Here is a 17007-nt window from a genome sequence, read left to right on the forward strand (position 1 = left end):
GACAAATATCACAGAAAGGGTCTCCCTTCCCCCAAGGTCAGCAGAGACTGATCAGTTTTTGTGGCAAACTATGAAGCCATGAATTCCCTCCAGGGTTTGACATGAAGCTCTCAACCCACATGCAATTCTTGATGTTAAACGGGCTCAGCCAAAGGCGCTCTCAGAGAGCTGCGCAAGCCTTACGTGGTTCAGGTAGTTCTCGATCTTGCGCAGGGTCGCTTCGGGGACTTTGATGTGGCAGGGTTTCCTCTGGTTCTCCCCAAGCTCCCGGAGCGACGTCATGTTGTACATGGCGTGGCTGAGGGGGTTGTTGTTCTTGTCCACCAAGCCAAGGCTCTGCAAAGGAAGAGCCGAACGCCACTATCAGACGAGATCGCTGCACACGAAGCGCTGGTGCGGAGAGCACACAGGTCCTGTGTGTTCAGCTAGGTTAAGTTCTTACCCCACATCCTAAATCCACCACCTCCTGCTTTTGCCACAGCAAGAAACAAGATGTGATCCCACCTCGGCTCTGGTGAAACAGGCACACTGGAGCCAGCTGCTACCCGGCCCCAACACAATACTCACAAAAGGTTTAACAGACCCATCAGAGAAACAGCAGCCACAATCATATCTGACAAAAATCTCTCACAAGTGCCATTCACACTCTTGCTGTGCTTCTGGTATGTTGTGGTAATTCAGTAAGTCCTGCACTATTTTCTAGGACTTCTCTGCCGACTCTAGAGTCTGTGGCTAAACTATCGCAGCAATGTTCCTGGATTAGTCCACCAACAAGAAGGGGAAGGTGATGTGTCCCAGTAGACATCAGCAAAGTGGCCAAGAGAACAGGCTAACGCTTTCAGGGCAATCCCCACACACCATTGATTGAGGGCTCAAAATGCACACAGCTGCCTTCTAGGGCTCCCCACAGATCAGAGGGGTACAACAGCAGTTGGGACTGGATCTCACAGTTCAGAAATACATGTTTATTAAACACAAAATCAAAGATCAGAAAGTTTCAGGCGTCACCCCACTGGGCTCAAAGAGGGTAAGTCAGGTGCAAGGAGCCTCTATTTGACACATTAGACATGGGACGCAGGAGCCATGTGCACCTACCTTGAGCTTCTGGCAGGCCAGCGCTGCCGCTTTGTTTTCTGCCTCCACCTTGCGACGGCCCTTGGCAGCAAACGTCATGGGGCAGGGCCAGCGCAGCGTGAGCTTGCAGATCTTGGTCTTGGTGCCTACCGTACGGAACTGCATGTATTCCTACAAGGCGTAAAACCAGCATCAGACTGGGGGAGATGTTAAGAGCTTACATCATTAGGCAGGCATTTTCAAACACACCTCAATATTTCTAAGCAGAGCTTAAATTCTTGGGGTTTTTTGTTTGGGTTTTTGTTTTTTTGAACAGTGCACTAGAAAGGGTTTACTGCACTGAATTCCACCTCCTGAGGCACTGGATAAGCAGAAGCCAGAGCCGACAGCTGCACGGAGAACGTCACCAGGAGCCTACGGGGCGGAGCGCGACTCCTGTCTGCCAAGCACACGAGGTCTGGGAGGGAGGTGGGTGACACACCAAGGAGTCACACCACAACGGGCAAGAACCAAGTTGTGGAAAGATTCTGTCGGCACAGAAATGACACACTGCTCCAAGTAACACAAACTTGTGTTTGATGCAGATAGATGGGGAAATGCAAACCCAACACCTTATAAAATATTCTCCTTCATTCAGACAGCAGCTTCTCTGTTGCCCTGGCCTCAAGTAACAACATTCCTCACGCTTCTAATACATTTCCTCAGTTCTCACCACAAAGTCTTTGTCTTACTCTTCAGGTTGATTTTTCTAGGCCTAGTTTTAACTTCCTTTCTCTCCCCAGTTCTCAACGGCCCCAAAAAAACGCATCCAAAGAGATTCCAGTTGGATGTTTGAGCTTTGCCCCTGGCAGGGCTCAGACAGCACCCTACCTTGACTGTGGAGGAAGAGGTCGCGATCTGAATCACTTGGGCCAGGAGGTTTTTGGGAAGCGGGAACTGCGTCAGGGCACGGATGGCAGTGTTGTCGTCTGTCATTTCAATGGAGCTCCCTCCTCGGCTAGGTGGAAAATGAGAACACTTTGATGTAAAAATATCCACCCTGTGTGCTCAGACCCCCTCGCTGCAGGTCTGAAACCGAGTAGTTAAAGGCACAGATAATTCTGGTCATCTGAAAAGTCAAGCTGTACCTTGCTACTAAAATCTGTCAGTCACAGAACAATCTCCCAGCCCTGTGAAGCCACCTACTAAAAAGCAACCAAACCTTTACACTGGCACTACAAAGCAGACAGCATCAACATTTAATAAATAACTCTGAATCCAAAGAACATTCCTAAAAACAACCACCACCGGGTCCCTATTGTTCTTGCTCCTGTTGACTAGTAAAAATCAAACATTTGTGCTCATAAAATATGAAGTCAAGAAAGCAACCATGGGGATGAAAATTAGCAGATTTAAGGTCACTCTCAAAACCAGGGTGGTCAAAAAAAGGCACATGTGCACATGCAGAGTTTCTGGGAATGGAAATCTCTTTAAGCACAGAAGAAATGCAGGTAGCGAGTGGGCAGCAGCCTGTCCAAAGGGCAAGATTCGGGAGAAGACGTCTGTGCATTCCCTTGTGCTGACAGCCGGGTACAAGCCCAGGCTGCCCCGCTATTGCTCACATAGAGAACAGAACCGCGGTCAGCGTTTGGCTCAGCTGAACACCACACCAGCAAGGTGGGAAGCTGCAGCTCGGCCGTGAGGAACCGCAGGGGTCCATCAGCTACAAAGAAAACCTGTCTCTAGTGCCCTGGATTAGCAGCTGTCAGGGCAGACGTACCTTGCATCTCTGCCTGGGGTTCGAGCATCCTGATGTGCCATCGGTAGATAATCAGAAACATCGATGGCTTCTTCTTCCAGCTCTCCTTCCTCCAGCTCCCCTTCTTCCAGCTCCCCTTCCTCCAGCTCTTCTCTCCTCATTGCTTTAGGCATCCTGCCCTGCTCCATGGGCTGGATGGAATCGTCCGGCTCCATCCGTCGCCAGCAGGTTGACAAGTCGGCGAGGGAAGGGCCGGACTTGGAGCGCCACTTGCCCTCCGAGCACCACCGCTCGTCGGGACAGCCCAGCTGGTCAGCGAGGAGCCGGTACTTCGCAGCGTCAAAGAGTTCGTTTCTGGGCCCCAGCAAACCCCAGCCCTACAAAGGAAAAACGCATCGTTAGCTGCAGCAAAGAGTAGATACGGATAACTCTGCAGGAAACCGAAACACATCTGGTAAAGGAGAGAAATACAGGAGCAATTTCTTCACATCCCACAGAAAAAGAGAGAAAGAAAAGGGACTTTCAGAAACTTGGAGCTTTACTCCTGCCATTATTTCTTAAGAAATAACGTTCACTAACCTCACTTCCCCAAGCACAAGTCCTTAGTATCATATAGCTTGTTAGAAAGTGTGGGCTGAGATTTATCAGTATTTTACTGATTAGCCACTCAGGCTGTTTTATTTTGTGCTGTAGGAGCACCTCAGACAACAAGAATTCACTTTGCTAGCTGCTGTACTCAAAGTCACTACCTGTATTCAGACAGTCTGCGCCAATTAAGACACTATGACTTCTCCTGAACTGATAACTATTTATTTAAAGCAGCATTTGCAGTTATTTCTAAGCTAAAACTGCAGCAGGGCCCTTGTTATGAAGGTCTTCTGTTAGGTTATAGGTTTAGCTGGCAAAGGGAGTTCACACCTGGCTGAAGCAAATGGGCTTTTTAGCTCAAAGAGACTGAGACAGCTCAAGACTTCACCCTCTGCCCTTGATTAGCAGATAGGCCAGCTACAAATGGGAACAGAGAATGGGAAGAGAGAGACATAAAAGTCAAAAATATCACCAGAACATATGAGGCCTGCACACTCAAAGGCTTGGTTCTTCCAGCTAAGGAGCAGCGTAAGCTCACCTTGAAGAGCTGACACGCTGCAGCTGCCGCCTGCCGCTCGGCATCAATCTTCTTGGTCCCATAGCCTTCCACTTCCACGTTCTTAGGCCATTTTATATGCAGAGTGACTTTCTGAAAAGCAACGATAACCAGTGAAGTGAGACAACACAGAACCATCTCTCTCTTCCACCAGGAGCATACCCACTTCAAACAGCTCTGAACTGCAGGCAAAGAGGAGAACTACAAATCAAAGTCCCAAACAAACTGTTTGGTCCCTTTATGGGAAGCTCCATTTCAGTAACTTTGAAAGTACAACCGAGCTCCTCTTACAGCAGTACCGGAGGATGAGAGCCACTCAAAAACCTGCAAAGAATGCTGAACCCTGCCCTGTTTAAAACACTGCTTCAAATCAAGAACTCTTCCTCCCCCCGGCCCTGCAGATGCTGAAGAGTTTCTGCAGGGCTCAAAGGAGGGAAGTGCCAAAGGGATTCTCTGCGGGTTCTGCAGCACAGATGAAAGGTGGCGTTTCAGTCTGCTGGGAAAACCCCACCTAGAAGGCTGGAGAGAAAGCTCCTGGCTTCTCAGCAGCCTCCAGCTGAATCTCACTGCACTGCAGAAACTGCGAGGTGTTTTGCCTCCGGGCCCTGCAGGGAAAGGCACACCCCTGCACAGGAAAAACGGTGTCTCAGGAAGGCCAAGTCACTGGGTGCCCAAGAAAAAAACCTTGCTCACTTCCAACCGAGACTTCTTCATGTTGTGTCACCTCTCCTTGTGTCCCCACACACTGCGCCTGGGTTGTTTTTTCACCTTTTTAGTTTCCCAATCCAACCCTCGTTTTCTGCCAGAGCTCCATTATTGTTTGTTGGTGGTGGTTTGGCGTTTTTGGTTTATTTTTTTGTTAGTTTTTCCAGTCTGAAGTTATCCTCAACGTTGATCTATTTAAGTGCTAGCAAGAATGAGAACTGATTACGCAAACTGAAACAATGAGGCATTGGTTATGGCATTCCAAAAGTGAAGTTCGGAACCTGTACCACTGCTGGATGAAAAGCAAGAAACACAAACCCCATGAATCATGAAGGAACTCTAAAGGAACCATTACTAATGTAGTGCTTAAAACGCAGAGATGCTTAAGAAGAATGTGGTAATAAAAACTGTCTGGGAAATATTAGACAGAATGTTATTGGAAAATGTTAGTGCATCAGAACTGGATCTTTTCCTGGAATGTAGGTTGCAGTGAAACTTCAGCTGGAAGGGGCTTCCTGCTCCAGAAAGGGAGCGGGCACGGAAAGGGAGGCGCCCCCTGAACAGAGCGCCCACCGGTTCAGAACTGCTGCCGGGTTTGCAGCCCCGAGGGGGATCCAGGCCTCTCGCATCCCAGTAAGAGCTCAAACTATTTGGCAAATTGTTTGCCTGGAATGCCGCCGCTCCGTTGAACGGAAGAAAGAGTCTGTATTTCATTTTGCCTTTGAGTAGCATTAGCAGCCTCCCTCCATTGCAAACAAATTCTTCTTCTCTGGTTGCAGTTCTATGGTTCTATGAACATTTTAGGCTTAGTCATTTGTTCTATTCTAGAATCACAAAAAGGTTTGGGTTGAAAGGACCTTAAGACCCTTAAGATCATGGGGTCCAGCCATAACCTAAGCCTAGCACTAAACCATGTCTCAAGTGTGGGTCAGTGGGGTGGGGATGGAGACAATGTAGGGAACGCAGCCTGCACCATCCCTGCTGTCCCCACGGCTCTGACAGCCACCAGGTCCTACACGTCCCTACAGTCACCGCTCCTTTGCTCGCCTGTGTGTGGTGAAACCCTCCTGCATGGCTCCAGGGATCACAGAATCACAGTGTGGTTTGTGTTGAAGGGACCCTCCCAGCTCCCAGTGTCCCCCCTGCCATGACAGGGACATCTGCACCAGCTCAGGGTGCTCAGAGCCCGTCCAGCCTGGCCTGGGATGTCTCAGGGATGGTTCATCCACCACCTCTCTGGGTACCTGGGCCAGGCTCTCACCACCCTCAGGGCAACAATTCCTTCCTCATGTCCAGCCTGAATCTCCATCCTTTAGTTTAAACCATCACCCCTTGTCCTATTGCAACAGGCCCTGCTCAAAAACCTGTCCCCAAAGAACTGGAATCTACAATAAAACCTAGGCCTACCAAGGTCTAAAATATAATTTTGATTTTCTGAGGTGGTGGGTACATAGCCCAACACACTGGAGCACAGACAATGTGCCAGTTATGGCAAGCTACTTAGAAGAAAAAAATCATCCTGCCACACACAAAAGGGGATGGACAGGACCTATATGTATGTGTATATATATATATATATATATACACATATATATATATACACACACACACCTATTAACGTATGTGAAAATAAACAGAAAGAAGTGAGAAAATTTATTGTTTGAAAGATTACGACACAGTTTTTACATGGAATGAAGACACCGCTCTAATTTTCTCTGTGCAAGAGTCACCTGGGGGCCAGCAGGACCCTTGGCTCACTCCCACCCCAGCAGCCCCAGCACACAGGATTACCTTTTTCCTCGGCCCATTAGTGTGGATGTACACCAGCTTGTCCCTTGCATGAGAAATGCCCAGGGCTCGGCCAATCACGCTGTTGAGCAAGTTTTTAGGCTGTGGAAATTCCTTTAATAAATCTCTGGAATCTGAAAAACAAAGAAAATCATAGGAACTAAGTGTTTTATGATTCTTGTGCAGTCCTGTTCAGAGACATGTTCTGACAGCTGCTCCAGTGCGGCTCTGTGGGCATTAACGTCTCTACGGTTACAGGTAGAAAAGTATGAACGGTTCACCTACGACACCCCCAGGCACACGGGAGCGCCAAGTCTCCTGAGATCACACTGCAAATGCAAAACTGGCAACAATACTGTATGTCCTGTTCTTCTGAAATGCAGATTGTCTCCCCCACTTTAAAAAGCATGAATGACCTACAGTCAGAGCTGCAGCAGTGACACAGTCTAACTCCATGATGCACTAACAATCATGCAACAGTCTGGAAGGACTGTTTTTTTTTTTCCCCAAAAAGAATACAGTATCAACAGGAAAAAACAAAACCCAGATTACATATACCTGTTGAATCTGAATACAGATATCCTAGCACAAAATTCAAAGCCCAGATTAACACATAGAGCTGGTGCTGTTTCCTCACTATGGAGGCAAAAGCAGCTCTGTCACTCTCTGGCATCAAAACCAAACTGAGCAATAACTATTTTGAACAGATTTGGTATTTGCATCCACCTCCTGAACCACACACATCACCTCAGGGTTAAATCAAGGGTCTCAACAACACCCAAGTTACACGTTAGATCCAGCCAGCGGTAGTAACGTGAACTAACACCTGGGGTCTTACTACTTCATCTCTAGTCCCTTCTCCTTGAATCCATTGAGGTGCCTTGGTTAGAGGCTGGGAATATGGTTTTGTACTAAATTGCTCAGAAAATCCCCTGGAAAGAAGTTTGCCAACACAGTCTTTGGAGAGAAATGCTGCTCAGCTATGGCATTTGCAGGAGAGGGATATTAATGATTCATTCAAATCACTAATTTGAAACAAAAAAACAAACAATAATAAAAATCACGCTGGCCCAGAGAGAGCAATGTCACGGCCAACTCACGTCCAGCCTCCTCCCTGACACCAACACCGGTGGTTTTAGCTGGCGAGGAAGCTGCTCTAACTCACCTCTCATACCCAGCACCACAGGGGAGAACCCTAACCTAGCAGCCCTAACCTGAGTGAACACTAACCCAGAAAAATGGAGCGCACTGGTTCTTGCCGGGCTCACAATTAATGAGCCAGCCGCAGAGCCCTGCTGGTGAGGAGGGAGAGGGAGAGGGAGAGGGAGAGGGAGAGGGAGAGGGAGAGGGAGAGGGAGAGGGAGAGGGAGAGGGAGAGGGAGAGGGAGAGGGAGAGGGAGAGGGAGAGGGAGAGGGAGAGGGAGAGGGAGAGGGAGAGGGAGAGGGAGAGGGAGAGGGAGAGGGAGAGGGAGAGGGAGAGGGAGAGGGAGAGGGAGAGGGAGAGGGAGAGGGAGAGGGAGAGGGAGAGGGAGAGGGAGAGGGAGAGGGAGAGGGAGAGGGAGAGGGAGAGGGAGAGGGAGAGGGAGAGGGAGAGGGAGAGGGAGAGGGAGAGGGAGAGGGAGAGGGAGAGGGAGAGGGAGAGGGAGAGGGAGAGGGAGAGGGAGAGGGAGAGGGAGAGGGAGAGGGAGAGGGAGAGGGAGAGGGAGAGGGAGAGGGAGAGGGAGAGGGAGAGGGAGAGGGAGAGGGAGAGGGAGAGGGAGAGGGAGAGGGAGAGGGAGAGGGAGAGGGCCCAACGTGCTCCCCAGGCAGGCAGGGCTTCACCCACCTCCTTGCACAGCACCAAGGGGCTTGGCACTACTTTTGTGAAGGCTTCTCATTCTCTACAGGTATTCAGGGAAAGTTTCGGCAAGGACTGAGTTGTCAGCGACATGTAATTATCAGTACTGCCAGAATTAGGGATTTGCAATTGAGCAACCAAATTCAAGGAGAAATGAGCCAACCGTCACCCGCACACCAAGATCTGCCATCACGGTTTGCTGCAAACTCCAAATGCGGGGCTGCTATAATGAATATCTGCAGCAAGCGGCTCCAGAGAGGAGAGCGTTAAGAGAAATGCTCTGTAACACGGGCGTGGGGAATGAGAAGTTCCCCAAGAGCTGCTCAGCAAGGGACAACCCGAGTCATGAGGGTGAATCACGAGGGCTCATCAACAGGGAAACCACGGAGGTTTCGAGGACGGCAAAAGGGTGATGTTGTACCATGGCAGACCCAGCACTGTCAGACTGTGGATGCTTGGGTAAGGGAGAGCAAAACAACACAGTGCTGATCATACCATGGTCTTAAAAAATATATATACACAAGCACCAAACCATACCCAAGCCCAGCATGCTGATCCATTCAGAAAAAAAATAATTACTGGTGATTTTGGAAGTTCTTCCATTGAAGAACCAGCTATATCTCAGAGAAACCTCCTTAAGAAGTCAAACGGACCAGAGAGAGAAGGAATTCGGGTTCCTTAACGTGTGCAGGGAGGTACTGAAATCAAGCTCCGCGGCCGTGGATAAGGGTGGTGAGAGCTGGGTTTCACCTGAAGACAAGTCGCATCGTAATTTCAACAACTGTCCCATCCTGAGCTGCAGCTGGAACCGGCTCAGGCTGGAGTTACTTTTCGAGCCGGTATGTAGAGGACAAGCTGGGATTTAGAGGGCAGTGTCAAAACAAACAGATCAGAACTGCTGCCTGTTCAACCTCCTTCGACCACACAATGCACGACGGGTTTTCTGCCACCCTCACGCACCTGATGATCAGCCACGGTATCTTCCCATATGAAGAAAAATGGTTAAAAGCCCATATGTGTGCTGTTTCTCACACACATATGGGCAAAAGTCTTGGGCAATTACAGGGGGAGATGCAGGAAGTGCTCTGATTCATCAACACTATTTGTCCATGAATTGCCTTCTCTGTATCAGCCAGGAGAGCATGAAAATGGTCTCAGCCTAACAAAGAAGTACAAGCCAATCTTCTGCAACTATACAGCAAATATGCCATTTCTACCTACTCACAGAGCAAGCTCCACTATATTCAGACTTCAACCTGTTTAAGAAAACTGGAAAAGTGACTAAGATTCTGGAACTCTCAAGTTCTACTCCAGTAACGATTCCCAAATGTACTATTAAATTCACTTAATAAACTAACTAAATAGAAACCCGTCTAGCATCATTCTGTGTTATTTGGCCTCTAGTTGTTTCCCCTTTCAAAAACAATACCCTGAGACATTTCGTGATAAGTAACAGGCAGAGGTAAGAACAAATTCTTTCTAAATATCCGAACAAGCATGCTATTACCTCTAAATATCTGAACAATATGCTATTACCTCACAACAGAGCCAATTTCTCACATTTTGAGGTAGCTCCTCAGTGAAGACTAAATACTTAATCCATTCTAGAGCGAAGAAGAATAGGATCTCTAAATAACAAAGCCCAGTCCTGGCTTGCAGGCTCAGACACAATGTATTCTTCAGCGCTGACAATGCCATATTCAGCAGTGCCGGCTGACGTACCCACTGCGACGCCACGGCTTGATGGATTACCCACAGCCCCGTTCGGAGCTGAAAGGATCTTATCTCGCATGGAGCCATGCCTCGCTCCCAGCTTTTAAAGGAACAACCCAAAATCCCAGAACTGGACCTGCAGAGTGTTCCCTTCCCTGCCAGCTTGGAGTTCTCGGCATCTTCCTCCAAAGGGAGTTGGAGTTCTGTCGCTGCTGAGAATGGATATTTGGGCAGGAATCGTATTGGCGGTACTCACAGCCAGGAGTATAACCTCATATAGAGCTGATTTTCACACCCATTTCCGAGCAAGTCAGAACCATATATGATGTCCACACCGTGGCTCCGAGATCACAAAGGAATATGAAAAGCCTGTCTTGGATATCAGACAATTCAGGGTGGGGTTATCAAAGAAGTCAATTAACTAATTTAAGTTCCTCAGAGCCAGTGAGTGGCTCAGCTTAACTTGATTGTGAAAGTCCACGGCAATTCCAAGCAACACTGAAAGGGAGCTCCCAGCTAAGCCTTCTGTTAACAAACCTGACAAGCAAAGACACCATCAGCTACAACAAGAGCACAAATAAAACAGCCCAGAGTCTCGTTCGAGGAAGGCGGGAGCATTAGATTGATTTCAGCAGTTTCTATCCTCCCTCAGATTCTCTCCCCTGGAGAAGCAGCAAACAAGCATCCCTGAAGAAGCAACAAATGAGCAGCAAGGACAAACTATTAAACCCAACACTCATCAAGATAAAAACCCCTGCAGTAACAAATTCGAGTCAGAGGAGAATGCTCTGAATGCATCAGAAATTCACAGGGAAGAAGAAAGCCCTCTGGCTCCATAATATCCAATTCTCAAGGAATTTGCTTGGGCAGGTTTTACTGGGGAGAGATGGAGTGGGGCACAGAAGGTTCCGCCTGGCAGTTTTGTCTGGAGTACACAAAAATAGTGTTAGTTTGGGGGGTCTGGGGTATTTTTAACCATCACCTGGTGACCCTGCCCAAGGCTCCTTTCGAGCACACACAGTAATAAAAACCACATGCAGTTCTTGCCTAAAGAACAAACTGAAGAATTGGTAAAACTGATAAGGCTTCTTCAAAAGCAGGTGTGCTCAGCAGAGGAGGACGAGCCAGGCCAAGCTCCATCCTCAGGGACCTTCAGAACTCGGCCGGACACGGCCCTGACCAACCTGCTCCAAGAAGGGGATCAGGCCACGCGGCAGAGTCCAACCCTAATTCTTCTACGATGCCATGGTGGCAAATGTCACTGGTGTCAGAGAGAGATGCTTCTTGGAGAAGGCGGAGGGCAAGACCACGCACATCTCGTTAACAAGCGAGAAGAGCCACAGATCTGACTGCGCAGGTGGAGGAGCTCGCTGCTTCACACGTTCCGCTCCAAAATCCCACCGTTTAGGCCAACAAAGCAAAGCCTTAGATGTTAACACCAGTGTAACGCTGGCGTCCTGTAAGCTGGCCTCAGATCAGGGCTGATTTTTCCATGTTTGTATCCAAGGCTAGCAACAATAGCAGTCAAATGAGGATAGCTAACAAGGCATCAATTTACAAGTTGAAGGCTTAGAACTTGCCCTCATAAATAGTTTTTTAAAATATTTTTCATGATCTCTGTGTGTTCAAGTAACTGCTGTACACGTGGGGCAGACTGAGAGACGCCCAGGACTTTCTATTTGCTCATCTGAAATGAATCCTCCAATGTGGCCAGACTCTCCAGAACAGTCCCCGTGGTCAGTGCACCGGACAAACGGGAAGGATGAGCGAACTGAAGCCCAAAGACAAAAGTACCCAAGGACTCTCTGAACACACATTACAGAAAATGCTGAGGAATGAAATACAAAAGAGGGAAGGGAAAAAGAAAATGGTTTATTACTTTTCTCAGGCAACACCTGAACCAGCTCATTAAACAATAATTTGGGGTGGTTCAGCATTTACTGTGGAATTAAGATTTCATTTGCTCTGTTGAACAGCTTGAAGGTAACAATTCCAGACCATCTGACTGAACTACAAGATATGGCCCAGCAAGGCTTCTGAAAGGAAAGCGGGACCAAGACCCAAAGAAATCAGAAACCACAGAGAGAAAAGAATAATTAAAAACAAAGTGCTGGAGGGTAAGAAGAAAGATGGGGGAAGAAAGAAGTTGGTTTTATGTAAAAATAATCCAAATTTCCGAAGTGGAAGATTACAGCCTAAGAAATAAAACTAACTAAACCAGTGATTTTTAAAAGGAAAAATGCAGCAGTTCAAGTCACAGCCTGGAAACTGTAACCTCCAGCACAAAACTACTCGTATCTGTCTCAACTGAAAGTGTTCTTCACCCTCCACAATCGAACGAAAACCAATTGTCAAAACACGACATCAAAACACGCTTTCAAACGTTCTTATACAAAAGTCACAGTTCCGTCCGAACAGCAGGAAAGCGTTTACCCTTCACACACGTGAGCCCCGCACCCCTCACAGACCATCTGCTGGGGGCTGCCATCCAACAGTGAAAATACGTATTCCAGGCTTTAGACAGAGACACCATCCCCGGCCAGGCGGTGCGAACATCAGGATTCACGTTAATGAGAGCTGCCCGCACCCCGGTTAGCGTTCCATCAGCAGGACCACCCGGTGGAAGGCCAGAGCAAAGCCCTTTGTACAGGGATGCGGACGAAGCGCCGCTCCCAAGGGCCCGCAACCTGCTCCGACCTAACGGAACCTGCTGCACGGCCACGGTCCAGAGCTTTTCCTGGCGGATGCCCGATGGGCGTGCTCAGCCCATCAGGGTTTCCAGCCAAAGAGCCATTTATGATTTTTCTCCCGCGTCAAGCCACGGTGGGTGATCAGAAGTGGCAAAGGACTTCTAGCCAGAGCCGCCTCGGCCCCGGCTTCAAAGCGGCGACCTTGAGCCGAAGGGCTCCGCACCCCTTCTCCGGAGAAGCCCCCGCCAACAAAGAGCCCCGCGCCCCTGGGGCTGCCACAAAGGCCTCGGCCCCCGCTGCCCGGCGGCGGCTCCCGCAGCTCTCCCCGCTCCGACCCCCGCAGCCAGCGGCCCGTTACCTGCGGCGGCGGCGGCGCAGCCGTGTGTGCAGACCCCGCCGCAGCTCGCCGGCTCCTCTCCCTTACCGCGCATCCCGGCGAGGAGCCCGTTCCCCGGGGCGGGACTCCGGCCCGCGATGGCCCGGCCCGGCCCGCTCGGCCTGGCCCAGCCGCCCGCAGCGAGAGGAGGCCGGGGGGCCCGGCTGCAGGCACGGGGGGCGGGACGAGCGCACGCTCCCTCCTCCCAGCCCCGGGCAGCCGAGACTCGCTCCTCCCTTCCGCTGCGTGCGGGGCCGACGCGACGCGGCTTCCCCGCCAGCCGGGACCGCGCACACCGGGGGCGCCGCCGGTTCCTCCTCCTTCCTTCCCCCCCCGCCGCCTCACCCTTCACCATGGCGGCGTCCTCATCCTCAGCGCCCGGCGGCTGCTCCTCCTCCTGCCTGGCCTCCTCGGGGCTCTGAGGCGCCGGTACCCGGGTGCAGAACTCGCGCGCCCCCGGCGCTGCCCGGTAACAGCGGCAGAGGCGCAGCGGCCCGGCCGAGCCGCAAGCCGCCGCCGCCTGCAGCAGCAGCCCCAGCGCCGCCATCTTCAAGGTGCTCGCAGCCGGCGGCGGGCAGGGCAAGCACCGGCCGCGCCGCAGCGCCCCCCGGCGGCGCGGAGGACCCGGCGCGGGCGGGGTGTCCCGCGGCGCTGAGCGGGGGCCGGGATGCGGGGCCCACGGGTGACCGCGTCCCCTCCCGCCACCGGCACTGCGCGGACAAAGCCCAGGGCGGGGAAAGGAACAGAAAACCAACCTGTTTTGGTGTCCCCGCCACAACACGCGGAGGCAGAGCGTGGCAGGAGGTCACGGCCAGAGGACTCGCGCCGTGAGGTTTTAAACCAGCACAAAGACATTTTCTTCGCCTTTTACAAAAATCAACTCGCGTCATCGAGCTCTACCAGCCCTGCCTGGAGCTATTTATCCTCCTGATGTGTGCAGCACATAGAAACAACACAGCAAGTCGGAGCGTGTGCTCGCAGACTGATGACACGGACACAGGTGGTTTCGGAGGGCTTTGTGTTTTGTAGGTGTCACAAAACCCCCCGAAAAATAGGACATCTTCAGTCACACTCAAAGAAACGTTAGACAAAGAGATGAGTCATTTGCTCCAAGATCTGAGCAACCTGGCGATGACACTGCAAACACGGTCCATACTGCAAGCACCGTACATGGGCCAGTCCTCCAAATATGGGGTTTATTTTAGAATCGTTACTAACCTGCTCTAATTAGAAGAAAAAAAACACAGATGCAATATTTACTGTACTTTCAGCAGCCTCTGGCTGCCCCGGGTTTCACTCCCGCACACATTTCTTGCTCGTTTACAGGCAAAACAAGCTGATTTTCCTACTACAAGTGGCTGTGAGAAGGATTCAGCAGCTGCTCTGGAACCCAAAGGTGGGTTTGGGTTTCTGGTTTCACACCCTCACACGCCTGCAGACCAGCTAATCCACGTGAAGCGTCTGTCACTGAAAATAAAGTCCTGCTGTTTACTAATATTTGAGACAAACACTAAAAAACTCCAAGTCCGGTAGGTCCCACTTTCCCTCCTTAGACATTTCTCCCTATTTGAAGTCGACTCCCCTGTTATTTGGTTCTATGCGAGTGATTTTGTGTCCAAGGCACGAACTTCTCAATGTGCTGTGTGAAACTCAAACACTGCAGCATTTAAGTCGGGATTATTTTTCTAAGCATTAATATATACACATTTTATTCTCTCTGGCTGCACCGCACACCTGGGACTCCCATTAACTCGTGTTTCTTTAAACCAGGGTATAGTTTTTTTATTCTATTCAGTGAATATTTTGTGTGTAAACTAAAAATGTATGTGAAACATTCTTTAAACATCATGATTAAAAAAAGGGATTTTTGTTTGTTTTTGCAGCCGTTGGGTGGGTTGGTTTGGCTGGTTTTACATCAGAAAGAGAAATCTTCAATAAGCCACTAAAGGCTTAATGAACGTAATTACGCGCTTCAGCTTTACAAAGCCTGTGTGCCCCAAGAAGAGGTTCAAGAAATGGAAAGTTGTTGGATAAAACCCTGTATAAAAAATAACTTTGGACGAGCGCACATGAACTCCCAAACCAAAAATCTCACTACACCAGATCTGTCTTTTCCAACACCCGCGCTCTTCGGAACCTCCACAAATCACCCCATTTGTCTGTGTAGTTGGTTTTTACTACAACAAACAAACAAGATCTTGAAGCAGCACTAGAAGAGACAAAAAAGGCCTTTTTTGTGTGTAAAGACATGAAAGTTATTCTAGCACTCTAATTATAAGGGCTTAGATTATCAATTTTAAGAGCATTGGTCCACTGAAAAGGAAAAGTCTTGCTAGACAAGTCACTCAATTTAAGGAAATTAATGCTATGTAAATCTTTTGATAGCACGTTGCACCAACTCTTACTGTCAGAGATAAACTTCAGTTGGTTTGGAAACAAAAGCTTCAAGAAAGATGAGGAAAATGATGGCTGGGAATAGCATATAAACATTAATACACCCTTCTGGGAGGATGTAGCTACCGGGAAACTACTCGACTTGATGTAGTTGCTGGTTTCTTTCACATTTTCCCAGGATCTAGATGAGGTAACAAACTGTGCAGCGGTGAAGGGAAGTAAAAATAAGAATCACAGCCACTGAGCTGTTTCAAGTTGTGAACGTCAATGAAGAAACGCAGAAGGTAACGAGAGGCTGCAGGAGATGAAAACCACGATGATTAAAGGCAAAACAAACAAAAGAAAACATAACGTATGTGTCTGGGAAAGTGTTGGAAACGCAGAGTGAGAGGGAAGGAGAAACCTGGGAGAAGCTGCTGACGGACTGTGCTGGGGCGAGTCAGAGCGGAGTGGGGCTAGTGGTTTGTCAGTGGAAATCACACACAACTATCTCACGAGCAGAGGAAAAATGGTTCAGACTCCATTTATTGAAAAATTCCAGAAGTCACAGAGACCACATACTCCATCCAAATGTCTTTATTTTGCAGATAAGTGTTGAACAGCACACAAGGAATCACTTAAAGCCATTTTCCTGGGCTTCGCCAGCTCAGGGTCACTTGGCCGAGCTGTGGTTAATTCACCTGCTCCAGCCAAGGTCTGCAGAGGCAGCAGCTCGTTAACAAGCCCCGTTATGTTAATAACTCCCTTTTCCAGCACGCAGAGTCCCAAACCCACGACAAACCACTAGCCCTCACCAGAAAAGCTCCTCCTCTCTCGCAGACTCCAGCCCAGGTCACACTATCTGATAGACGGGAAGGGTTTTGCTTCCCAACTAAAATTATTTTGAACATAGCTAATGCCCTGGACCTATAAGATGTTGTGGGAATTTTTGTCTGAAATAGGAAACCCACAGTAGGGTGACTGTGGGGCATGGCAGCGTTCCAGAGTGGCTGGGACACTGCTGTTCCCCAGGCCAAGGCACAGCGTGACATCCTGAGCCTCGAGCTGTCACCACTTGGTCACCTCCACAATGTCCTATTCCATCCCATGCACCTTATTTTAAGGCTAAGTAACGGAGTTCGGAAAAGAACAACAAAAGAAACAAAACCAGCCAGTTTCTTAAGAAAAAACATGATCTAAAGAAGGAGGTTGGCAAAGTGATGAAATGAAAAACAAAAAGGACATTATAACAGTTGACAGATATTTAAAATATGCAAACACTGAGGAGAAAGCACATGCTGAATTGGTACAAAAGGATGCAGGTATGTTTAGGACGGCAAAAATGAAAGGGAAAAAGAAAAAGCCTTTAATCAGCAAACAAGTCTACATTGTCACCTATTGGATGACACAGGACATCTCCTCCCCTTCCAAATTCTGTTGTTTCCCTGAAAAACTCCCTCCTACTTAGTGTAACCACGCTTGGTGCAACACTTCACTCCCGCGCTACACTAACCAGGAGCGGATTGAGTTGCTTGCATTGGTTACAACCACCTTGCTTACACTTAATAG

The 17007-nt window shown here is 49.3% G+C and overlaps 1 protein-coding gene across 6 annotated transcripts in view; it reads right to left on the bottom strand.

The window, feature by feature from the left end:
- The window catches only part of DHX30 (DExH-box helicase 30), a 35425-nt gene that overhangs the window by 12753 nt on the left and 5665 nt on the right, over positions 1–17007 (bottom strand). For 3 of the 6 annotated variants that reach the window (XM_065054903.1, XM_065054904.1, XM_065054901.1), the window contains exons 3-8: positions 6453–6583; positions 3939–4049; positions 2834–3189; positions 1945–2071; positions 1096–1245; positions 184–336 (exon numbers count right to left, since the gene is read on the bottom strand). In XM_065054903.1, coding sequence (XP_064910975.1) covers positions 184–336; positions 1096–1245; positions 1945–2071; positions 2834–3189; positions 3939–4049; positions 6453–6583 — 1028 coding nt within the window. Of the gene's footprint in view, positions 1–183; positions 337–1095; positions 1246–1944; positions 2072–2833; positions 3190–3938; positions 4050–6452; positions 6584–13047; positions 13285–13410; positions 13639–17007 lie in introns of those variants that run through there. The other 3 variants (XM_065054900.1, XM_065054902.1, XM_065054906.1) reach the window with 3 other exon arrangements.

This window comes from Columba livia, chromosome 2, assembly GCF_036013475.1.
Source record: "Columba livia isolate bColLiv1 breed racing homer chromosome 2, bColLiv1.pat.W.v2, whole genome shotgun sequence".
NCBI lineage: Eukaryota > Metazoa > Chordata > Aves > Columbiformes > Columbidae > Columba > Columba livia.